The sequence below is a fragment of the Watersipora subatra genome, chromosome 8 (assembly GCF_963576615.1).
Source record: "Watersipora subatra chromosome 8, tzWatSuba1.1, whole genome shotgun sequence".
Lineage (NCBI taxonomy): Eukaryota > Metazoa > Bryozoa > Gymnolaemata > Cheilostomatida > Watersiporidae > Watersipora > Watersipora subatra.
This window is the reverse complement of record NC_088715.1, coordinates 40,908,420-40,935,617: the sequence shown is the minus strand read 5'-3', so window position 1 is coordinate 40,935,617 and position 27,198 is coordinate 40,908,420. Positions and strand designations below refer to the sequence as shown.

At 36.2% G+C, this 27,198-nt stretch overlaps 2 protein-coding genes across 3 annotated transcripts; both read left to right on the top strand.

Moving 5' to 3' along the window:
- Positions 1–16,155: 16,155 nt before the first annotated feature.
- On the top strand, positions 16,156–20,705 carry LOC137401967 (myosin heavy chain, clone 203-like). 2 transcript variants are annotated; one of them, XM_068088436.1, is made up of 3 exons: positions 16,156–16,810; positions 18,667–18,852; positions 20,084–20,705. In XM_068088436.1, the coding sequence occupies exons 1-3, from the start codon at positions 16,225–16,227 to the stop codon at positions 20,296–20,298; spliced, it is 987 nt and encodes a 328-aa protein (XP_067944537.1). In that variant the 5' UTR covers positions 16,156–16,224; the 3' UTR covers positions 20,299–20,705. The 2 variants fall into 2 exon arrangements, with proteins under 2 accessions (XP_067944537.1, XP_067944538.1); XM_068088437.1 differs by lacking the exon at positions 18,667–18,852.
- Positions 20,706–23,670: 2,965 nt separating this feature from the next.
- On the top strand, positions 23,671–26,955 carry LOC137402567 (C-type lectin domain family 4 member G-like). Its single transcript, XM_068089068.1, has 3 exons — positions 23,671–24,324; positions 25,726–25,911; positions 26,738–26,955. Exons 1-3 carry the CDS (start codon positions 23,739–23,741, stop codon positions 26,953–26,955), a joined length of 990 nt encoding a protein of 329 aa, XP_067945169.1. The 5' UTR covers positions 23,671–23,738.
- Positions 26,956–27,198: the final 243 nt, after the last annotated feature.

Here is a 27,198-nt window from a genome sequence, read left to right as displayed (position 1 = left end):
GTAGACAGTTCATTCTCATTCGACAATGAAAGAAGAAGAAGAAAATTGGGATTGAATGAAATTCAATAGTCTTTTTTATATTATGTTTTAGCATTTTTATATACAAAACTTTTATTCAATAACATATCCATTAATAGTAAGTTTTTATCCATAATATGTAAGTAACATATTCAATTGGGAAGTTCTTTCAGAAATAATGTCGATATTCATACTATTGGAAGTTGACTCCTCAGAAGCTCCAGTAACAATCAACACTAACTAATAATACTTCATCAATTTATACATTATCTTTAAAAAAGTAGTGGAACCATAACAGCGATGGATAATTTCAGAATTTATGAAGTTTACAATCAAAATGAATATTCGTTCGCAGACACATCATTCTCATTCGGGATCGGAAAAAAGAAAATACATACAAGCTCCGACGATCTCGAAATCCATCCGCCACCGTCCGTCAACCCGTCGCCACCGAGCTCTCCGTCAATCCCCGAAACGGCACGGAAGAGCGACCTCTACCGGACGCCAACGAAATCCGATAATCCCAAATACAACCGCGAATCGTCTCGCGGCCCGACTCACCACTCGGCCACCGACACCACCACCGCGACGTCACCAACCAACTCACACCATTACTCGCACCACGAATCACACAGATCGCCATGACTCACACCATGACTCAACACCGCCTAGCTCCGCCCCCCAACTGTCAATCAAACAGATCCTGATGTGATGTCACTTCCTGCTCCCTAAGCTCCGCCTATTATGTGTAGATCTGCTCTCACTATACTACTTACAGTCCTGTAATACAGATTTCACCCATCCAAATACTGTGGCAGAGTCTGTCAAAATTGTCACATTTTTGAGATTCCATTTCATAGCCATATTGATTGCTTTGATAACTCCTTCTAACTCTGCCATATTGATATGGGCCCATCATTGACACCTCTCAACCAACTTGCATCCTCTGCTATCTGATTATCAATCTCGACACATGCTCCTATTGCCAAGCTGCTAGCATCACACTACACTTTACCACTCTCAGATGAACTTTCCAAGCAATCCATGAGACAGCAATTACTTGTACACAGAATAAGTAATAGTATTACATGCAGTAGCAAGAGTAAATGATATAGGCTTATAAAATAATACATGCAAGCATAGGTTACTATATATACATAGACTACAGGTATCAATCGAGGAGTGTGTAAAAACTGAGAATTGCAGTCTGTCAGAGAATGTAAATTGATGAGAATTGAATCATGATGCAGTTGTGAATAGCTTTACAACTGATACCACTAAAAGACAGTTAAGAGAGCAGCAAGTGAGTGACTGATAGAATGGTTGATAGAAAAGAAAAGCTATACATGATCAATGAGCTACAGAAAATGAGGGAATAGAGACAAGCTCCATGAACTGGCTAAAAACTGAATGAATGAAAGTGACAGAGAGACTAACCTTGGCATCTCAAGACTGGCCACTCCATTTCAGAACCAAAGGAACAGGGCAGTAAGGAGTGTCAGATGTGTAGAGTAAGGGAAAAAAATCATGCATATACTCAGCGAGTGTGAGAACCTAGTACAAGGTGAATACAAAAAGAGGTATGACTGTGTGGCTTCAATCCTGCACTGGAAACTATGCGATCATTATGGATGCCTAATTGTGCATTTCATAGTGATGGCATAGTTTCCATTGTGGTATGAGCATCAAGCTAAACTTCTCAGTGTGATAAAAAATAACAAAGCCGGGATTTTGCGGAGATTCAACATCTATACTGACACAGTTACAGAAGGTCGAAAGCCTGCTATAGCAGTTGTCAATAAGTATCACTCAGAAGGAACAATTATTGATATAACTGTCATGTGTGAGAAAAGGAAATAGAAAAGATGAGGAAGTATCAAGATTTGATAATACAACTAACCCAGATGTAAAAAATGACAGCAGAGGTAATATCGATAGTAATTGGAGCTCTCAGACCTACATACATTCTTGAGGCGCAACAATATGGTACAGTATAACAAAACAAGCAACCCTGATTAGATAACACAGTATAAGACAACAAGCAACCATGATCAGATAACACAGTATAAGACAACAAGCAACCCTGATCAGATAATACGGTATAACACTAGAAATTCCCCTGTCATACAGCCCACGACCTGATAATGGAATAAGGGATAATAGAAAAAAGAAATGGCAGTGCTGGTTGTTGAAAAAGTAGTTGTCAGCAGGAATTGACAGAGTATAGTGTAAATGAAAGTTGTTCGAGTTGACATAAAATAAATTTGAGGGAGCACGACTTCAAAGATGTGCAAATAACAATTTCAACAAATTTAGATACGTTAGATAAGTTCAGCGTTCTGTTAAAGGTTGCGCAATCTAGTCTCCTCTCTTTTACGTTGTAGGATTTGGTCATTGATAGCTAATCGAGTGATGTGCTCCCTAGCGAAGTTGTTAACAAGTAAGTCATTAATGTTTCGAACTCGAGAGAGAACAAGAAACGATATTCCGGCAGTCATTTTGTGGCGTCCTATATCAATGACAGCCTTAGCCACGGTAAGACCTTGAGTCTTGTGTATTGTCTAACCCCATGCTAGATCGAGAGGAATGCTTGTGCGACTAAAAGTGGCATGGCCAGCAGTCCAAGTACGTTTGATAGTTGTATTGATAGGTGTAATTGATCCTCCTATTGCGCTGAAATAATTGAGAGACTCGTGGACAGCCACTGCGTCGGCTGCGACGTGGTGTTCTGGGAAGTTGTATGTCCATTGTAGTTGTCAAGTTGTTTTGAAATTAGATTCAAAAAGTCAATTATGGAAAACAAAAGGTTGTAAAAAAGTCACACCTAATCTACTACTATCTCAAACCTATGTTTTACAACAATAAGTAGAAGTAAAATGGCAAGCTACTGTGTACTATACACAGTTTAAAAGTTGGTTGCGTTGAATGTAGAATAGTTTTGATAGCGATCTTTAACAGAAAGCAAGTATGAGCTTTTACGCGTCTGGAAGTTTTCTGCAAACTGGAGCAAAATAAAAAAATGTTCTCGTCATTAAGGGGCATTGTAGTTCGGTCCTAGCTTGTACATAAGTTGTAAAGAATTTCGGCTAACGTTTTAAATAATTTAATGAAACCTTCGGTAATTGGACGAAAAAACATAGGCTGAAAAACTGTGCACCACAATTTCGTACCTGTAAATCGGTCTACGCCTCAAATGGTCTACGTTTATTACAGAAACCTTCGGATAAATTTGATTACAAGTAAACAATGCCATAGACCGGTGAAATGAGCAAGGTTTTCTCGTGAAATGCGCACTGCTAAATAGTTCTACTATCTGTCGCACAGCTTTATTGGCGTATCGTAGGCCGGTCTTAACTATTATTAAACCAAGCTTTTCAAGCGTTTTGTGGCGATTTTTGGTCGAATTAATCTGTCTATTGATGTATAATCCGATAGGATGGGTATGTTTTAAGATACTGTCAACACTTTTCAAAGACTTGGTAATATATTTAAATAGGTTTATATGTGTTTTGTATCGTTATTATACTTAAACGAATCTACAAAAAAATGGTTAAATTTGTTGATGATATTTCGATACAAGGGTTTGCAACGTTGTTGATGAATAATTTTCGTAAGTTGTGTGCACATGCATTTATCATAAAAACTCTCAAACTTCGCTCCGCTCGTTTAGTCGTGGGACAACAAGCAACCCTGATCAGATAATACGGTATAAGACAACAAGCAACCCTGATCAGATAATATGGTATAACACAACAAGCAACCTTGACCAGATCATACGGTATAACACAACAAGCAACCCTGATCAGATAATACGGTATAAGACAACAAGCAACCCTGATCAGATCATACGGTATAACACAACAAGCAACCCTGATCAGATAGTACGGTATAAGACAACAAGCAACTCTGATCATATAATATAAGATAAAAGGTTCCAACCTAGTGAAGCCAGGTCGAGGGCAAAAGTACATACCAGCTAATGTTGTCATCTTAAAACAAGAAAAATAACAATAATGATAAATCCAGTAGGCAAGCGTGATACAAAAGTGAAAAAGAAAAATATAAAATCAAAAGCTTTTCAAATTTTCAAAAGTTCAAAGAAATGTGCTAGAGTTCACTCTTTATTTGTTACAATAAAGAGTAACTATAGCAACAGTAATAATGCTGATATCAATTGAGGAGTTTGCTAGAGTAGGAGCCGATGTGAAGGAAAGATCGGCTAGAGTAAATGGAGAGCCTGAAATATATGTGAGAGATTAATGTAAAGCAGAGCTTAGATCTGTACAGAGAGTAGTACACTGTAGCGTAGTGGGGTGTTATGTGGTGCAGTGTGATGCTGTGTTGTGTGGTGTAGTTTGGTATTGTGTAGTGTAGCGTGGTGTAGTGTAGTGTAGCGTGGTATAGTGTGATGCAGTGCGGTGTAGTGTGGTGTGATGTAATGTAGCGTATCCTAAAGTACTTACAATGGTCAGTATAACACTTAAGCACAAACTTGACTTGACCAGCTTTAAAAGCACATTATTAAGCTGAGCTGCTCACAGTCAAGTGTACAAAACCAGTAAATATGTGGGTAGCAGCACACATCATGATGACCAGTCTGCTGCAAGTTATTTAATATTTTATATTGTTTCATTAAAAATTTTATACAGACTTGAAAAACAAGTACACATTTACTGCTATTATAGAAAGAAATGTCACCTTATTGAAAAAGTGAGAATTAGTCAGTATTTATGAAGTGGCAACTTTTCTGTAGTCTGCTCTGTGTACAATTGCTATGACTGTAGCAGACTGAGTAGTATGTAGAAAGATAAAAAGTATTGTAAAAATATTCAGACTTAGTTCAAAAGTCTTAAGTTAAAATAACCTCTGGTGGGAGAGAAAGACCAACGACTTCACCAATTTTAGCAAACTTGTATATTGTGCTTTATTATATTATATGATAAGACATCTAGTAAATTGTATGGTAGATTACAATAGCGTTCGTTGTATGTCAACATATTTTCGGTCATATCTCATATTACAATATATTTATATATCAATATACATTGTACTATCAGACTTGATATGAAGTGTTTGATAAATCTGCTAACAACTGCCATACTTTGAAAACTTTTAAACAGAATGGAAAGTCAGCTCACACCTATTGATTGGAGCTCACAAGGAAGGAGGACAATGGAAATGGAAAGGCAGGGTGACTGGCTCTGCAAACACAATTCTTTGGGCTCATAATGAACCTAATAACCGGCATGGAAAAGAAAACTGTGCAGTTTGTAATGGTCTATGCAGCGACGTTTACTGCCATCGAACCTTTCCGTTTGTTTGTGAGCGATTGATATCAACTTAATTAGTACTATGTAATTGGTTTTAACTATACATTTTGGTTTTTGTGTTTAAACTGAAATGATGTCAAAGAATTCTATTTATTAACTAAACTCTACTTTTTAACTCCTTTGGTTTTTATTACTTGTTTCTGCGATAGACTGAGGTACATCCATGTGAACATGCCTCATCAGACAATCATATAGGTAATAGATGATTATTTACATATGACCAAGCAGGAACTCACATGCTGCTTTTAATTGAGACCTTGGTGGCATTATGTACACAAAGGTGGGCGAGAATCGGGTGGTGAAAACTATAACACAATAACCAGCTATGAACAGTAATTTCTCCTACTTATGGTGTCATGGACAGTAGTTCCTCCTACCTATGCTGTTATGGACAGTTGTTCCTCCTACCTATGATGTCATAGAGAGTAGTTTCTCCTACCTATGATGTTATGGACAGTAGTTCCTCCTACCTATGCTGTTATGGACAGTTGTTCCTCCTACCTATGATGTCATGGAGAGTAGTTCCTCCTACCTATGATGTCATGGACAGCAGTTCATCCTACCTATGATGTCATGGACAGTAGTTTCTTCTACCTCTGATGTCATGGACAGTATAGTTCCTCCTACCTATGATATCATAGGTAGTAGTTCCTCCTACCTATGATATCATTGACAGTAGTTCCTTCTACCTATAATGTCATGGACAGTAGTTCCTCCTACCTATGATGTCATGGACAGTAGTTCTTCCTACCTATGATGTCATAGAGAGTAGTTTCTCCTACCTATGATGTCATGGACAGTTGTTCCTCCTACCTATGATGTCATGGAGAGTAGTTCCTCCTACCTATGATGTCATAGAGAGTAGTTCCTCCTACCTATGATGTCATGGACAGTAGTTCCTCCTACCTATGATGTCATGGACAGTAGTTCCTCCTACCTATGATGTCATGGAGAGTAGTTCCTCCTACATATGCTGTTATGGACAGTTGTTCCTCCTACCTATGATGTCATGGAGAGTAGTTCCTCCTACCTATGATGTCATGGAGAGTAGTTCCTCTTACCTATGATGTCATAGAGAGTAGTTCCTCCTACATATGCTGTTATGGACAGTTGTTCCTCCTACCTATGATGTCATGGAGAGTAGTTCCTCCTACCTATGATGTCATGGAGAGTAGTTCCTCTTACCTATGATGTCATGGACAGTAGTTCCTCCTACCTATGATATCATAGATAGTAGTTCCTCCTACCTATGATGTCATGGACAGTAGTTCCTTCTACCTATAATGTCATGGACAGTAGTTCCTCCTACCTATGATGTCATGGACAGTAGTTCCTCCTACCTATGCTGTTATAGACAGTAGTTCCTCCTACCTATGATGTCATAGACAGTAGTTCCTCCTAGCTATGATGTCATGAACAGTAGTTTCTCCAAGAGAGCTCTCACATCTCCCTCAAACTAGTGAGTACATTGTCAGTGCCTTGTTCGTCATCGTCATCGTGTGGTTGTGAAGCAGATTTGACGTTTTTCCTCTTCTTAGCCTCACCATTGAATACCTAACCGACATGTTAATGTAGGTAAAATCTTAATTGTCCCTCAAGCTTGATGCTAAACCAATTAGTCAAGTCCAGGTTCATTACTGACTCTTTGTAGGGATCCATGAGAATAGAGGAAGTCTCTGCACTTGCTGCTTTGGTCTTACCAATCGTGTCTTTTAGTGGGGGAGCCATGGTATGTTTTTTGCTCATTAAAGAGAACTTTAGGCCCCATATAACATTGGAAAGCTGAGAGTTCACTGATTTTCAATCTGCAAGAAAATTTTTCATACCAGCGGCGTATTAAATGCTACAGAGGCGCAAACCGAGTAAAAGGGGGTTTGTATGCTTTTTCACTGTAGCAAATATCAAAATGTTAGCATGCGTACCTTAATAACTGTTACCTCAAATTTTATTTTACATGTTATGCTGAACATATTGTTGGCTTTGTATACCAAATTTTCACCTTTATTTCACTGTATGACCAAAGGTTTTTCAACGATATTCAGGGGCATGCCAGATTTTTGAAACATTTTTGGGTTCACACATCAGCCATTTTCTTTCAATCTTAAGTGAACTTCTGAAAATTATATATCAAGATGGCCAATGTGTTTATGTTCAGAATGTTGAAGCACATCTATTTGGAGTTAATACTTCTAAGAAAGTTGGCGCGTTTTGTAAGTTATTTCTATTTTGGAGTTATCCCTTAAATATGTTTCATCTATGTTTTTGTGCTATCTGATGCATTCAACATCCACATTTAGTTCAGTTTATAAAACTTGCTTTGAGGAATGACATTTTAGCTTTTTTATTAATAAAATACAAGCGCTAAAAGAATAAAATAACTGCCTGTTATCCATATAATCATAAAACAGATTCTTTCAGATACCAGTCAGTGTGCGTCACGAGCTACTATATCATAAGAGATGCTATACATCTTGAAAGAACAAAAAGGTGAAGATGATAGAGAATGTTCTAGCTATTCACCAATCAAGAAAACCAGAAAATCTTATGAGCTGAGATTTGATAATAAACTTTGGGTTGTTTGTCAAAAAAACACAAAATCTAAAGGCTTATTGTGCAACTCTTCTACTCAAAAGGCAGCAGTTACTATTGATAGTCGTTTGAAGTCTTCATGTGCCCACTTGATCAGTGACAGAATCAAGGATATTGATTTGGTTGCTGCAGAGGTTAAATACCACAAAAACTGCTATATTAGTTTTCTCATATGTTCTACCGTTACCTGAGACTTCAAAACCACAAATCAAAATCATGCTCTGGATGAAATTGACGTACCACCAGTTTTAAAATAGGCTACAAAGCGGTTGTATCATTGATGCAAAAGAGTTTGTTCAATACTGTAAAACTTTAGAAAGTGATAAGAGACCTTTCAACATCACATGCTACCTTAAACAAGATATGGAGACCTCATGTCCTCATCCAACATAGATTCATGTAAAGTTTTCTTCAAGACGGGCGAATCATTGTCTTTGCTCAACAATTCAAACAATGAAAGCTGAAGAATTGTCACACAAACTGCACAAATCATACAAAAGGAGCTATTCTGCCAAAGGCTACCGGAATCTTACAGGTATAACACTGACGTTGAGCTTGTTAAAACTATTATGCTCGACATGCTCATGACTTTCCTAGAAACCATGGCTCCTGAGTATTCAACTATAAAATGCATGTCTATTTTTCAAGACATCATGTATTTAGCGACAGGCAGAACATCACCCAAAAATCTTACCACAGTTTTCACGATAAAACACCTCACATGAAGCAAGTTAAGTTAGTCACTAACCAGTTGAACAAACTTGGACATTTTGCTTCTTACAAAGAGCTTCAGCGTTTTGAGACTACATTTGCACTTACTGAACTAAAACATGCTTCACAAAATGACATTATCATTCCAATGAATACATATATCTGATGAGAGCGATTCTGGGTGTGATTCAGGCAGCCGATAATGATGATTTCAGAGAAGATTCTAAAGATGGGAAGAAGGCAAATCATGACACAACAATTGTGCTCGATCAGAGCATAATCAAAGAGGAATTCAGCAGACAAGCAATCGCCAATAGTGATCTACAAAGAAGTCAACAAAGAGCACTTAAGCCAGATGACTACGAACACCTTGTAAAACTGAAGCACATAGATAAGCCTAAACAAGTGAGCCTACCTGACTTCAACCTAGCACGAGTACTGCGGTCTCTGGATAGGGACTACCTGAAACCTACCGACAAGCAATTGCAGGCAAACCAAATGAATGTATCATGGGTTTCAGGCCGCCTCAGCCCTATGAGCCTCTTTCACCTCAATGTGAACCTTACCAGCCAGTTATGTCCATCGTGGAGTGCATTCAACAGTAAGGCTTGTGCACCCCTGATTTCATATCAGTAATCGGCTACTGCCCTATGCTAAATGCCAACTCTACTGATTCAAGTACACTGTATACTGTATCGACACAGTTCAATCATATGATGAAAAAGCTTAATCAAGAGTTTTTAATCATAAAATCTGATTTGGCTATCTATGAAGTGGCAAAAAGGTACAACGGAGTAGACTGGAAAAGCTTAGCAAAACTATAATACGGCTCAAAAGGTTTCCATGTTATCACAAACTTTTTGGGTGCCCTGGGCACTATGCACCACACCACTGGACTGAAAGAGATAATATCAGCTGCAGACGTTTTCTCAGATATGACTACTAATTAGGTGATGGCTGGGAAAAACTACAACAGGGGAGTCAGACTGCACAAGCTGATTTATCAAGCAGTATCTCGTCATAAAATGGTAGCTTTGGGTGACTGGCTTTCTGAAAAGGGAAATGATGATCCTCTCATTGAGATGGATGAGGTAGAGTCTGCAGCTGAAAGCATGATAGCTTTACTCAGAGACTTTGACGGAACCTTATACAACAACTATCTCCATTCTGTGCAAGCTATGTTGTCATTTATTTGTGCACAGAGGTCTGCTGACTGGCAGCTCTACCTGGATAGCCGAATATCAATGTAGCCTACTTTTTTTGCATATGGGAAAGTGAGCTACTCGAGATGGTTACCAGTGTACATCACTGACATGATTGATTTAGAACACAATGCACCTGAAGTCCATTTAACTCATTCATCAGAAGACAGTTTGCAATTAATCGGACAGGGAGCAGATTTGCAGGTGTTCCAACTGATCAAGTATTGGAGCAAACTATGAATAAAGATTCTAAAGGTGCAGGTGGATTGAAAGGCATCAGTCGGGATGAGAATGCTCGAACTAAATGATTCCTCACATTATACATCCAAGCTTACTTCCATGCTGCACAAAGAGATTATTGTCGCATCAACACTCAGGATCTCCAGTCACACAAAGAAGACACAGAGTAAACAACCCGTAAAGATGAAACTGATGTCCAAGCATTTCTAAGCATCATGGAGCAGGTAGACATATGTCTGTTTGAATCAAGCACCACTTTAGTCAGTCTCACAACAGGAGCAAAGCCAGACCTGGAAACAAAACAACATATATTGTCAGCCCACAGAGTAGCAGCAGATCGAGCCAAGTATTTCATCGACGATGAAGAACCTTCGTCAGAAGCCTTCGTCAGAAGACCAAACATCTAGATTCAGTCATTCCCAAACAGAGGGTGCCTTCTTTTGACAAACTATCAAAGAGTTCTGAGACACAAAAATAGTAAAGATGAAAATGAAGAAAGTACCAATGGCAAAGTCGCTAATATTAGGACAAGGTCAAGAGGTCATTGGTTAAACTGCTAATATTAGGACAAGGTTGAGAGCTGGATATAAAAGGAATTCTGGAATATGAGATGTGTGCTATTACATCATCATTATTCAACGAAAATGGCAACATGAGAAAGTCTACTAAATCACAGCAAGCCAAAAAGTTGGAAAGTTTGATGACAGGCAGCAATGTCCATGTCTACAACAACAATCAAAAGTCACTTGTGATTGATGGGATGTCTTTAGTACAAACGGTGAAAGGCTCTCGAAATTTTAGTCTATATGCTGCAGAACTGTTAGCAAGAATAAGATGAGAGAGTGAGGGTTTGCTAGGATAGATGTTGTGATTGATGTTTACCACCTTCAATCAATAAAATCAGCAAAAAGACAGCGTCGCGGTGAACCGAAGATGTGTGATATTGAGATCGGTGCTGAGGTTCGTATCCCAACTAATTGGGTAGCTTTCCTGAGTAATATAACCAACAAGAACATTTTAGTCTCTTTTTTGATCAACACATGGAAATCCCGACAACAGATGATGATTGCTGATACAACCCTGGTATTGAGTGAAGTTTCAGCTTACAAACTCACAAACACATCGTCACAGTCTTATGATCAGCTGATATCCAACCATGATGAAGCTGATACCAGGTTATTGTTGCATGCTGCTGGTGCTGTAAAGACATCAGATACAGTAGTGGTCAAAAGTGTTGACAGAGATGTGCTTGTATTGGCAGCTCATCACTTTAAAGCTATTGCCAACGATGACTAGGATGTAATTTTGTAGCTATGCACTTGACTTCACAAGCGATATGTCTCAGTCTGGAATCTGGTTGATAGCTTACCCACACACATCCCCGCAAATATACTAGCAGTACATTATTTGACATGTTGCAAGGGTGTGAGTGGGATATTTAGCATATCCAAGAAAAGGGCAGTGAGTACTATAAAGAAGACTGCAATAGTTATGTCAGAGTTGGGAGACAGCGACTGCTGCAGTAAGGAAGTCATGGCAAACTGCATGTAATTCATTGCAAGGCTGTATGGCAACTATGGCAATATCACAGACGCCAGGTACAATATATTTGCCACCAAAGCTGTTGATAAAGAAGCACAGTTTTCTCCAAGTCAGAATGCTTTGACCTATCTCATCGCTCGGGCTAACGACCAAGTCAAATTATGGATGCAGGCATTGAAACTCAATATTGGGTTCACATCGCCTAAAGGAAAAGGCTGAGATGATCAGATTAAACCGATATTATGTGATGAACCACCTGCTCTATCAAGTCTGATGTCATGTGGATGCCAGAAAAAAGACTGCAGGAGCAGCCAGTGCAAGTGTTTCAGAGATGGCATGGTGTGTACTGATGTTTGTACCTGCAGGAACTGCATTAACCGTGGAGAAGAGGAATCTGATAAATCCATAGACGATGAAAGCTAAGAAGGTAATTATTACACTGTTGTTTGCTTAAGCGTTGACATATCCAGATAACATGTGGCTCACTTTTCTGCAATTCCTGTCTAGGCACGCAATCAATGTTATTTGCTCGGAGTAGTTTAGTTTATCTTAATGTTCAGGATGGCTAGATAGAAAACTGTGGATCAAAAAGAGAAAAAGAGCACTATTTTAAACAAGGAACGAGATCGTCCATGACCCAGAAAATGACTACTAGTGTTAATTTAATGATTATATGGATAATAGGCAGTTATTTTATTCTATTACATTAGTTCTTGTATTTTATCGATAAATTAGCTAAAATACCATTTCTCTGTACAAGCCTTATAAACTAACCTAGATGTGGATCTTGAATGCATCAGGTAACACAAAAACATAGATAATATATATTTGGAGGATAACGCCGAAATAAACATAACATACAAAACGCATTAATTCTTTAAAAAGTATCAAGTTCAGAAAGATGTAATTTGGGATTCTGAACATAAACACATTGTCTATCGTAATTTATAATCTTCAGAAGCTCACTTATGATTGAAAGGAAATGGCTGATATGCGAGCTCAAAAATGTTGCAAAATTATGACATGCCCCTGAATACTGCCAAAAAACTTCTGATCATACAGCGATGTTAAGTTGAAAATTTGGGTTTACAAAGCCAACAGTATGTTCAGCGTAACATGTAAAAAAGATAAGATTTGAATCAACAGTTATTAAGGTACGCATGCTAACATTTTGCTATTCGCTACAGTGAAAAAGCATACAAACCCTTTTTTACGCCGTTTACGCCCCTGTAGCATTTTATACGCTATTGGTAACAGAAATATTACTTGCAGATTCAAAATCAGTGAACTCGCAGCTTTCTAATGCTATATGAAACATAAAGTTCTCTTCAATGAGCAAAAACATACCTTGGCGCCCCCACTATTTCTATCTCCCTCACTTTTCCTGTCGATCTTGCTATTACTCCTGTGCAGTTCACTCAAAAGTACTCCTATTTATTTTGACAGTTTGCGCTGTGCAATGTTTATTAATATGGTCTTAGGTTATTATATATGCCAGTTAGATTTGTAAATTGATCAATAGTCACCCACCGCACATTCCTTCGAGACAAAGACTCTTACGGTCTTCACCCAGAGACTACCTTTGCTCACATTGCCAGCACTCAATGAGACTAATGTCACTGTACAATACTCTAGGCGATAGCAATCGTTCTATCAATGATGGTCAGCCATGCTTTAATGTAGACCCTATCTACTTTGGCTGGTATCAGTAAAAGACTGTTTGGATTTGTAAAGGCTGTGCCTTCCCAACCATCAAATTTGTCAGTCGTTTCCTACATTTCGTTTTGTAACTGCTGTTCTTATCTAGTGTGCAGTATTCCCACAGTATTCCAAGCTGTAGCTCTCAAAATAGTAGAGAGATCCCAGAACGTCGTTCCAAAGTAGTAGTGGAAAAAGTCGGATATCTTATTTTGCCATCATATCCATCTTTGCATGAGAAAGGGGGTAATGCCTGAGTTTGAGCGTAGAATGTATATCATCTATTAACAATATTTTGGGTCTTTGTACAAGGCTGCTGTTTCCAACATAATTCTGAGTCTCAGAGGTGTTGAGTGTTTCAACCACATCAAAACTTCTGGCTCGGTCGGCAAACCCTGGTTCCTGACATTAGCTGTGAGCGTATAGGATACGTGTGAATCGTACTCGACCAAATTTGGAGAAAAACAGTGAGCATTGCGCTCGGCTTGCTTTCCAAAATGCTTGTGGTAAAAGCAGCCAAATGATAAGCTATCACGTTTTGCTATATCAGCTAGAGTGAACAAACAATTTGGACAGAGCTGGATTAGTGATCTCTTATTGGTAAATTTTGCTTCAACACTCGGAGAGAGCAAATCAAATTTTCGGCAAGTTTATCAGCCACCAGCGAGTAAGCACCAAGATTCTCTCAGCAACAAGATGTTGTTCTCATTATGTCATAAATAGACTATAAGGCTTGTTTTGTTTATAACTCTATGCTGTTTTGTTTATCGCCTGCAAAAGCTAGGGGGATTTCTTATCTTAGGGTAGTACAACTTAAACTAATGTTCATGACAATTTTAGACCAAGTTTCTAAATGGAAGCAAATAAAGGCTAACTTTTTTTAAAAATTGAATAAATTTAGGTTCCCGAAGATTATAGGTTAATCGCCAGTGAGGCCTTCCGTATGTAGGCCTCACTGAAACAACTTTTAAACCAAGACTAGCCAACCACAAATCTTTTAAATATCCTACTAAAAGGCTACAAACAGAATTGAGTAAATATATATGGGACTTAAAAGACAAGAACATTCGCTATAATATAACTTGGAAGATCATCAAGAGAGCGCAGTCACACAACACATCAACAAAATCTTGCCAGTTATATCTATGGGAAAAGTACTTCATCATTATCGAACCAAAGTTAGCCAGCCTTAACACTAGAAGTGAGCTGATATCCACATGCCGGCATGCCAGAAAACACCTAATTAGCTCAATAACATAATTTAACTACATATTTGCTATATACTGTATATTATCATACAATAGTATTGAGCCTTCAGCTTTATAAAGTAATTTTAAAGCTTGTACATTATACATTTTAGTCATTCTACCTGAAGATTGCAACGCGGTTGCATGAAACTAATAGTAGTAATGATTTTAACCTGTAGTTTTTAATAAACTTCATACACAGCTCTAATTGACTCGATTATTGAGCACTTTACAGTGTAAACCAAATATACTATATATGATATATATATATATTATATATATACACACAATATATAGGCCTATATATATATATTAGTATATATGAGTTTATATAGTATACTCTATTACATATATAGTAATATATACTATATTTGTATAGTATATACATACATATATATATGTTGGAAATTATATATATAAAATATATGTGTAGATATTTTTTCAAAATTTTTATATATGGTATATTTAAACTCTTAGGTAATAAAGGCTTAATTAGAAGAAGAGTAAATATAACATTAAATAGTGAGTGATATTCTTTTTACAGATGAAACTGGATTTCAAAAGAACACTTACAAACTGATAGCAAGCATCAAGACCAAAGATTGAAGGCCTTTGGGCTGGATAAATTCTCAGCATTTTTAATCTCTTGTGTTAAATGTACTCTAACAGACTATCTGTATACTCAACGACCTATTTCACAGCTATACCATAGCAAACAAAGGCCACCAGACATGAACACTATGCAGTCGTAGGAATATATCATATATAAATACTATTTGAATTTCTTTCCCCGTTATTACATTATTATAGTTTTCCTGCACAGTCTGATTATATTTTGTCAGCATTGGCCAGTGAAACAGAACAATAAAACAATGGTAATCTTAAACCATGTTCCTTATAGCATTCATAACCTATAACAAGGTGCATATGCTACAAGTTTAATAATATATCCATCAATTTCAAGCTGACACTCAGTGCTGTGAAGAGCAACATAAATCTTTACTATAGTGAGAGTTGTGTGCTTCCATCCGTCTGTTCAAAGCCATGCTGAGAGTGTTTGAACTCGAATATCTGCCTTTGCGGTCAAGCTACCAACTGCATCACTCGACCACATTGCAACATCACAGAATAATTGTGTACATACTGATTACACCTGATGATCTCCTCCAGCCCAGAGGACTGACATCATACTAGTCTTTACTGTAATAAGAGTCGTGTATGTCTGTTCGTCTAACTGAAGCCAGAGTTGGAGATTAGCAGAAATATTGCATTTTATGGAATTTGAACCAACAAGAATTAAATTTGTGGATTCACACTCCTCAACCCCGCCAATCTAATGCCTCTTTTTAGGTTCGGAATAATTGTGCTGTAAGTTATTACATGCGGCGATTTCTCATGGCCCAGCTGAGTGCCAGGGAGCTAGGATGCAATAACCCTTCAAGATATTTTATTGAGAACCTAAACAAACAACTAGGCATTCCATTGTAAAGTCATTCAAGCGTGGCTCTTGTATAAATAACCCTCTGCTTTGCACAAACTTACAACATCGCTCACTAGTTTATGAATGATGCTCGGAGGGAAACAAGCGCTAAGAGTTATGAAAATACGTAGGTGAGCAAGGGAAGGATTATCCCATAACAAGGTGAGATGGCTCTGCTTGGGACATGGACCATAGCTTTAGTCTCTCTTGTCGCAGTTGTATTTGTTTCACGCTTTGCTCAAGTTGACCAGCAACTAGAGAGGCAACTAGCTGAAGTTATAGAAAGGATGGAGTTATTGGAGCATAAGCTGGACTTCTCTACTCAACATCTCAGCAGTACTATTCGAGACCTTGAGATTAAAATCCATGACCTTCAACTGCTGCAAGAGCGACACGAGGAATCGTTAGAACTTTGTAGCGGTAGAGTGGAAGCACTTGAACTGTGGAACGAAAAACTTGAAAAAGAAAATAAAAAGTTGAACCAAACATTAAACGAAATTGAACAGCGGTTACAAAATCATGTTAACTCTATAAAGGCATCAAATGATAAGATTAACTCATTGGGACTCGCTGACACAGAGCTGAAGATGACAGACAAAAAGTTGAATCATAACATTACTAAAACCGCAGCATCGCTAGAAAAAGTTTCACAAGAATTAGTCAATTTAGAAGAAAAGTTACAAGAGAGTGAAAACAGTACCACATCTTCCTTTTTTGAGTTGAAGGATGCACTGACCAGTTACCAAAGAAAAGGTATGTTGAAGAACTACAGTCTTGTGTTCTTTAGAAACACAATATGGTAATAGTTCTTACATTCTAGCTTTAGGCAAAAACAGATTTAGATTTGCCTCGTTTGACTTGCCTATAAATTGTGGTACATTCAAATATTATTAACTATGTTCATCTACTTTTGCATTTCGTTCAGTCCTATTGCAAAAAATGAAAAATGTCACCTTTCATATTTTTAGCGCAGCTAAAAACTAGAGATTTGGGACAGTTGGTTTTTATAATATATAAATGAGTTTAATTAAATATCATCGAGCGGTAATAAACTTGATAGAACTTTTAGATATAACAAAGGCATTATATTATATAAATAATAACAATAATAAATAATAATAAATACGATGTTAGTGATATGAGATGATACTATGTGGTATACATCAGCAAATGATAGACTTGCATTACTCATGTCCAATTTTACAAATTAACCGGGAAAAAAACTAGCACTGCATTTGTGTGAGTAGTGGAACATTTATTTCTAACACGTGGCAGCTATGAGCATATCAAAACGAGACAACGAATGTTGTTTTCAGCTAGAAATGACAAAGTCAAAAGATGTATTATAACTGTCTGAGTGTCCTTCAATATCATGTAGCAAGTTTCAGTTAGTGAAAAACTAAACAAATGGCAGAAGCGCTTGTTAGCTTGTTTTTCTAGCAATAATAAAACCATGTTTTATAATATTAACAATGACATGGTATTTTTGCTATAACATACAGTAACTATGCATCAAATAATGATCCTATACAAAAAAGTATTTTACAAGCCTAAGGCTATAAAGCAGTCAACTTGCTTTGAGTTAAATAGATGGAGATAAAAGCGTAGAGCTGATTTGGGTAGGTAGCATGAGTTGAGATGAGTTATCATGAGTTGAGATGAGGTATCATGAGTTGAGATGGGTTGTCATGAGTTGAGATGAGTTATCATAAGTTGAGATGAGTTATCATGAGTTGAGATGAGTTATCATGAGTTGAGGTATCGTGATTGAGATGGTTTATCATGAGTTGAGATGAGTTATCATGAGTTGAGATGAGTTATCATGAGTTGAGATGGGTTATCATGAGTTGAGGTATCATGAGTTGAGATGAGTTATCATGAGTTGAGGTATCATGATTGAGATGGTTTATCATGAGTTGAAATGAGTTATCATGATTTGAGATGAGTTATCATGAGTTGAGATGAGTTATCATGAGTTGAGGTATCATGATTGAGATGGTTTATCATGAGTTGAGATGAGTTATCATGAGTTGAGATGAGTTATCATGAGTTGAGATGAGTTATCACGAGTTGAGGTATCATGAGTTGAAATGAGTTATTATGAGTATCATGAGTTGAGATGAGTTATCATGAGTTGAGATGAGTTATCATGAGTATCATGAGTTGAGATGAGTTATCATTAGTTGAGATGAGTTATCATGAGTTGAAATGAGTTATCATGATTTGAGATGAAGTATCAGGAGTATCATGAGTTGTGATGAGTTATCATGAGTAAAGTGGTGAGAGTTATAAAACAAAAGAAGGCTTCAAATGAGGGAAAACGCGTAATTATAAAAAGATCAAATAAGTTATGTTCATTTAGATTTCATACACGTATAGCTAGCTATAATTAGACAGATCTGTTTTTCTAATATTGATTGAAATACTCAAGAAATGAATGTCCAGGTTGCACTCTACCGACCTCAATTACTAATCACTTGTGATACAAAAAGTGACTCTTTCGCTTTGATTAAGTTACATTCCACTATTGGTTTTACTTGAAAACGGCATAGTTTGATAGGATAGCAATGAACAATTTATTCTTAAAAGGTAAATATCGTCTTTTGTAGAGGTTCTCTCAGATTGCCCACTAAACTATGTTAGAAACCCCTACTCTAACACTTGTCTCGTACTTGTTGCTAAAAGAGAAACTTATTACAGTGCCAGAGAGTTCTGTGAGGCACGAGGAGAATACTTGGCCACATTTGAGACCATTGAATCATCAGTTTGGTTTATGAATTTGAGACGAACTTTAGGTATGCGTTTGCTATGAGTAACTTTCATATTATTTACTACAGCATTTTCTATGTATCGTAACATATTATATATTATGTATAACAACATTTAATATTGTTATACATAATAAAATACTATTTATTGCGCCATATTGTATAATTAGTTATTAATTACATTTGTCTTTAGTATATTATATAATATTTACTATTTCAACGTATAAAGCTGTATGTAGCAACATGTATTTTAACATATTTTATCTAAGAGTAGATGGAGGTAGTCATTAGCACTCCGACTTGCCAGGAAGGGTCAGTGGTGTGGGCGTTGCCACAAGAAGTCAGTAAGAGCATCCAGTTTTAAATTTGCTCTTGTAGTTACATAACTTGGAACCCATTAAGGTTGTGTTCCTAAATGGCAGGTTTCCTTGACAGCTCCTAAACATCGAATTGTCCTTAGACATTCGGCTAACCCTTTTCTTTGATTCATATTATTTTGAGGCCAGTGAAGCTTCTGGTCAGTTCTAGGACCAAACAACTAGGTTGTTTAGGTCAGCTCTAGGACCAACCAATTAGGTTGTTTAGGTCAGTTTTAGGACCAACCAACTAGGTTCTTTTGGTCAGTTCTAAGACCAACCAACTAAAGTCTTTTGGTCAGTTCTGGGACCAACCATCTAGGTTTTTTTGGTCAGTTCTAGAACCAACCAACTAGGCTGTTTTGGTCAGTTCTGGGACCAACCAACTAGGTTCTTTTGGTCAGTTCTGGGACCAACAAACTAGGTTCTTTAGGTAAGTTTTAGGACCAACTAACTAGGTTCTTAAGGTCAGTTCTAGGACCAACCAACCAGGTTCTTTCGATCAGTTTTAGGACCAACCAACTAGGTTCATCAGGTTTGTTTCAACGATGTGGAGTGGTCCGAACATTTCCAAATATAGCATAAGAATTTTATACTGTATATTGTAACGGATAACATTGTGTAGTTTACCAGGTTATGGGGTATTACATCATGAATTTTTTTCGTATTTTAGATTTCAATAAATAATAAGTGCCTGGGCAATTAATATTATATTTTCATTTATTGTGACAAACACTACTGTGCCTTTTTACAGATAATAGCACAATCTGTTGTAACATGTGTTCTCATGTACTTTATCATGTAACATTATGCATTATATTAATTAGGAAAAGATTTTACTTGGTATCATTTGTAATTTGATCTTTTGGAAATGTTTGAATTGTCTTTTTAAATTATTGTAGCTTGGAAAGACAGCCCTCTCGTTATCATTGGGGCGCATAGAGAAAATGGACCATGGAAATGGACTGGAAAAGTGACTGGACTGGCTGACACTCTAGTTTGGGGAGACGGTAAACCTGATCGAAACACAAGAGAGAACTGTGTAGCCAGTGTCCCAGTGTTTGCTGACTATAATTGCTATGAGTCACATCATTTTGTCTGTGAACAGTTGCATTGAAGACATGAGCGTGTTGTAATAAGTCGAATAATGTTACATTATTAGGATGAATGTGTTCAGGAGACAGCTTTTAGACACACATTTAATAGCAGCCTAGATGAATGCCCACCGTTACATGGCTAATAAAATAGTTACTCGATGAATTTGAGTAACTTACCTCATAAGCTATTAGTTAAATCTTTACTAAAACAAAAGCGGTATTTGAAGCCAGCTTAATAATCGTTACGCATAATGATCAACCATGTTGGTTAATAACCCTAAGAGCTTTAAGCATGAGTATTTTAACCGATGTACTAAATGTCATCACAATCATATATTGCTATGGTCAGTCGGACAACATAGTGTAGTGGTTTCGATTACTGGTCTTTAGACCTGAATGTTCCGAAAATAAATCCTTTGAGAAGTGGTTTTGTATTGCTTGATTCAACCGCTATAAATGGACACAGGGACAAAAGATCAACAAACAAACATTGAAATTTATATTTATGGAGCAACTATCGATTGGCTATAGGTGAGAAGGTTAGATGATAGAAACATAGAAGTTAACCACGCCTTTTCCGTGCTCATACCTTAGCTATAATTACATTCGTATTTCGATCTATCGCCCAGCAATCAGTTAAAAAATAAATGCCAAAATTTTGTGGTTTTTTCAGTACACTTTTTATCTTAAGCTATATAAATTAATTGAAATAAAATATGATACCTTGGTCAAACTTTTTAAATTATATTGTATTACATTTTATTGACCTCTTTTGTACGTTGAGTGTTACATTACAATTTGGGCGCACTAATTTCTCCTTTATCACTCAACTCACTTCACCTTCAGAAGTCAAGATTAGTTTTTTCCTATTGTAAGGGTCAAATGAGCGGATTTTGACAATTTTGGAATGAATTAGGCGATTTACATGTATTTTACTGTTCATGTACGAGTCTTATAAATCATCAGGCTGCTGCTATTAGGTAGCAGCTTGATGATGGACAAGACAGGTCATGAAACTAACAGTAGCTGCAAAGATAAGTAGAACTATTTTATATAACTAATATATATATATATATGTTGGAAATTATATATGTAAAATATATTGGTATATATTTCAAAATGTTTATTCCAACTCTTAGGCAATATAGGCTTCATTCAAAGAAGAGTAAATATAACATTAGATAGTGAGTAATATTTTTGTTACAAAAATACAAAGGTTTTGAGAAGCGATTCTCATACCTGCATAGATTTACAGACGAAGCATCAGGTTTCAATAGAACACTTACAAACTAATAGCAAGCAACATGACCAAAGACTGGAGGCCTTTGGGCTGGATGAATTCTCAGCATTTTTAATCTTTGGTGTGAAAAGATGCATTGCACTTATGGGTCATTATGAAACACGATGCTTTTTCGTCCTTGCTATACTATGGCAAATTTGTTTTTCTCTCGAAATTAAAGTTGTGTGATTGTGATTGTTGTACCTACCGATTACGACTTAATAACAAAATTTTTGATATGCTATTTGTCGAAATACTTCCCACTAAGCCGTAAAAGGATATATGTTGCTCACTATCTCAGTTCAGCGTTATTCATTGTAGTAAAAACAGATTCGCAAACAGATAAGTAATAAAATTTTAGTTAAAAATTTGAAATGCAATAAAATACATACTAAAACTTCCTTCAAGTATGTGTTTAGCAAGCTAAATTCATTTAAGTTAGATTGGGCGTTTATGTTACACGTCTGTCACGAAGATAAGAACTCCCCATGGTATGTACTGCATGTAGTACATTGTAATGTTACATTTTTTGCAGAACACAACCACTAAACACACTAAAGTTATTGTAGGTAACTATATTTACCTAAAATAACATTTTTGCTACTAATTTTTAATATGTGCAGTACGTATATAAAATTTGGATGATTTTTACTAGGCGGTGTTTGCAGTGGATAATTATGATGGGTTTCTATACAACTCTAAACGGTATTTTCGCCTTATGATGCCAACACTGAAACGAACTAAATCATGCAATTGTATACCAAATAAATTTTCATTGTAATCATAGCAAAACAGACTATATTTAACCATTGCTTGCTAATGATTTCACATTTATACTTAAACGCCTTTACAGTTGTATTTTTCCTTCTAATTTATTTCAACAAAACACTTCTTTCCTAATTTAGAATTTGAAAGTTACATTTGCTTGAAAAGTTTGAAAACTTTTACAGTTGTTTTATGTTTTCTCATAATTCAATTGAATTGCACAAAAACCACTTTTCTCATTACAAGAAGTTTAAAAGTTGGAATGGTAAGTGTTGTATATGTTAAGTAAAAATAGATTTTCTGCCCAAAGACTTGTTTATCACCCATGCAACGCTTGGCATTCATTAGTATACCCATACATTTTAAGCTGACACTCAGTGTTGTCAAGAGCAAGATAAATCTTTACCATTCATCCACTTGTTTAAAGCCATGCTAACAGCGTGGGGAAAAAGGTTGTCTCACACGGGAATTGAACTCAGATATCTGTCTTTGCAGTCAAGCACGCTACCAACTGCACCAGTGGGCCACATTGCAACATCACAGAATAATTGTGTACATACTGATTACACCTGATGATCTCTCACAGCCCAGGAGACTGACATACTAGTCTTTAGTATAATAAGAGTTCTGTCTGTCCGTTTAACTGAAGCCAGAGTTGGACATTAGGAAAAATATTGTATTTTACGGGATTTGAACCAACAAGATTTAAATTTGTAGATTGACACTACACGACCCCTCCCCCCTATTTACTACCTTTTTTTAGTTTTGGAATAATTGTGCTGTAAGTTATTACACCTGATGATCTCTCACAGGGCAACAGACTGTCAGGGTACTAGTTACGTATAATTTTTATTGAAGCGCTATCTTCAGTTTAAAGGTATACTATTTCCGGGTACTCTGAGCAATAGTCAATGGCCATCTGTTAGTCAATGGCCATCTGTTCTCTTCAAGTAAATCGCTTACTCAAACTGACCATGGTCTTTCTGAAGTTATTGTTGACCTTTTGGGCTTTTTGGATCTGTTCTAGTAATATTAATATTTTTGATGTTTCCAAGCATGTATTTAATTGCCTTAGATATTCCTAGACACCACACATTATTAATGACCTTTCCTTGATGTTTCTACATTTCAAGATGTAGAAGGGTACAGAGTTTAAGTAATATCTAATAAAATCTACAAAGTACTAGCGTGTAATAATTGTTCAAAATGTTTTATTCAGAAGTTCATTATACAAACAACAATACCTCTTAAAGCAAAGTCATTCACGCGTGGCAGTTGCATAAAGTAACCCTCTGCTTGGCACAAACTTACAACATCGCTCACTAGTTTATGAATGATGCTCGGAGAGAAACAAGTGAAAAGAGTTATGAAAATACACGGGTGAGCAAGGGGAGGATTATCCCATAACAAGGTGAGATGGCTCTGCTTGGAACATGGACCATAGCTTTAGTCTCTCTTGTAGCAGTTGTATTTGTTTCACGCTTTGCTCATGTTGACCAGCAACTAGAGGGGCAACTAGTTATTGTTATAGAAAGGATGGAGTTACTGGAACATAAGCTGGACTTCTCTACTCAACATCTCAGCAGTACTATCCGAGACCTTGAGATCAAAATACATGACCTTCAACAGCTGCAAGAGCGACGCGACGAATCGTTGAAAAGTTGTAGCAATAGAGTGGAAGGACTTGAACTGTGGAACAAAAAACTTGAAAAAGAAAATAAAAAGTTGAACCAAACAGTAAACGAAATTGGACAGCGGTTACAAAATCATGTTAACGCTATAAAGGCATCAAATGATAAGATTAATTCATTGGGACTCGCTGACACAGAGCTGAAGATGACAGACAAAAAGTTGAATGATAGCATTACTAAAACCGCAGGATCGCTAGAAAAAGTTGCAGAAGTATTAGCCAATTTAAAAAGAAAGTCACAAAAGAGTGAAGACAGCACAAAATCTTCTTTTATTGAGTTGAAAGATTCACTGACCAGCTACCAAAGAAAAGGTAAGTTGAGGCAGTACAGCCCTGTGTTCTTTAAAAACACTATATGGTAATAGTTCTTAAATTCTCATCAATGGCGATGAGATAAAAACAAAATGTGAGATTATCTTTGCACAATCTATAGGAGTCAGTGTGAAAACTGTTAAAAAAATATCTACCAACTAATTGAGAATGTTATAAACATTCCCTTAGTTCTATGTGTAACCATAAACTTGAGGTTATCTTCTACATGCCAATGTTAGCAACACGTGGCAGACACAGTTACATGTACTACTCTATTGATCCCGGATGTACGAATTCAATAAAATTTGTTAGCAGTCACTGACAAGGTATGTTATAACGCAAGCGCTTGGCTATCATAGCTTACAAACAGTCATAGCCACAAATCTTTACAAACTCATTTATAAAAATCTCAGCCGTGTCAGTCCATAGCCACAATTAGAGGCTAGGATAAAAGATTGCTTTGTTTAGGATTCCAACTCATGGTATTTAGCTCAGCAGTTCGACGCTCTACCGATCGGCATTAATCACTCGCCTTGTAGTATTATGGCAGAACCAGATATACATTTACCTCGTTTGGTTTGCCTATAGATTGAGGTATATTCATATATTATGTAGTAAACTACATGTATCTTCTTCTACTTTTGCTTTTCCACTCATGTAATCAGATAAAGTTAAAAATCAACAAAACGAATGTTTTCATATTTCTAGAGCAGCTAACAACTAGAGATTTGGGCATTTTGTTTTTATAATAATTATACAAAACAGGTTTGATTAAAAGTAATATAGTAATAAACTTGGTTCAACTTCCAAAAATAACAGTAATTTTATAACATAATACTATGTAGTAAACAACAGCACATGCTAGACTTAGATGACAGAGACAGTCATTTTACTATCACAAACAGCTATGGTTAGCAATGAAAGCTGTTACGGTGTCTTCAATATAATTATATATTTATATTCATTATATTTATTCTATTTATTTATACTTTGACTGTTTTGTGTAAGGCATATTAGTTACTCATGCAAAATTTAAAAATATTTTTTCAGAAAATTTAGAGATTTTTCTATCATTTTAGATTTTCTTTGTTGTTTTAGGTGATCTGACTGCCAGTATGTTCTAAGATTAAAATTGACAAACTTGATCCAGTTAAAACGCTCAAAAGAAACATAATAGACGATAAGCCTTACACGAAACAGTCGAAATATTGGATTAAATATATAAATATATTGAAGACACATTTGCAGCCTTCGTTACTAACAATAGTTGTTTGCGATAAGTAAAAAGAGTGTCTTGCTTTAATCTAACCATATTCCACTGCCCACCCTACGTGAAGATGACACAATTTAATGTTAGGTGAAGCACAACTTACTCTAAAGCGATACATATTCTATTGCTAGAGGTTCACATCAGCTGTCCACCCAACTATGTTAGAAACCCCTACTCTAACACCTGTCTCACACTCATAGCCGAAAGGAGAACTTACAGCAGCGCCAAAGAGTTCTGTGAGGCACGAGGAGAATACTTGGCCACATTTGAGACCATTGAATCCTCAGTTTGGTTTGTAAACTTGAGACAAACTTTAGGTATGTGTTTGCTATTAGTAACTTTCATATTGTTTACCATGCCATTTATTATGTGTGATAAAATATAATATTATATCTATATATATAATTCTTAGCGTTTGTCTGTCGAATGTCATTTGTTTGTCCAGTTATAGCCGTTAAGTTATAGGAACAAAAAATCTGATTTGTAGAGGATTTGAACCTCGGAACTTTCAGTTCTGCATGTAGACAGGCAAACCAACTGTTTATACTTTGTGTCCAACTGGCCATAACGATGAATAATAATGCACATATTCATTACATTGATCAAAATAAGCATGCTTAAAGACCTTTGGAAAATACTATAGGTTATTAACTAGCACTTGGGCATTTATTTTACTACTTGTGCAACACCAGCCATTCACCTAGTAATATCATATAATATTTTATTAAATAAAATATCCTGTATTGTACCAAGGCATATTATGGGTTATAAAACATATTTATCTGTAGTATATAATATAAGAATATATATTTTCAAATATAATGCTATATATAACAATATGTATTTTAACAAATAAATTTTTGTTGCTTATCATTTATTATTGAGTAATGTAGCAAGATTTTTATATTTTGAATTTAAAGTGTATTTAATGTTTTAAAACTAATATTATTTATTTCGACAGATATAATTCATTATAGCATAATTATGCTTCTTTAATGTCATATTTCTAGCATAAACTATATTAATATGTCATTCAATTTGCAATGTTATGCATTGTAATATTGAAGCAAGTTTTGTTGAATTCTCTAATCATTTTTATTTGATATTTTCAAATTGTTTAAAATTGTTTTAAAATCTTTATAGGCTGGAGACACAGCCCTCATGTGCTCATTGGAATGCTCAAAGAACAAGGAACTTGGAAATGGACAGGGAAAATCACTGGACTCGCTGACACTCTAGTTTGGGGCAGCGGTGAGCCTAATAATCGTAAAGGACGGGAAAGCTGTGTAGCCAGTGTTCCAGCATTTGCTGACTGTCCTTGCAATGACTTAAATCAGTTCGTTTGTGAGCGATTGCATTAATGGCCTAAGCATGTAGGGATAAATCAAACAACGTTATATTATTAATATGTGTTCAGAAGACAGTATTTAGACACACGTTTATAGTACATGAACAACTATTGGCTGGCCGTAAGCGAATAAGGTTCAGAGGATAGAAATGAGAAAAACCCACCATGCACTTTCTCTTATCATATAGCTATAATTATATTTGTATTCCAATCTTTTACTGAAGCAATAATTAAAAAAGTAATGCTAATGTTTTGT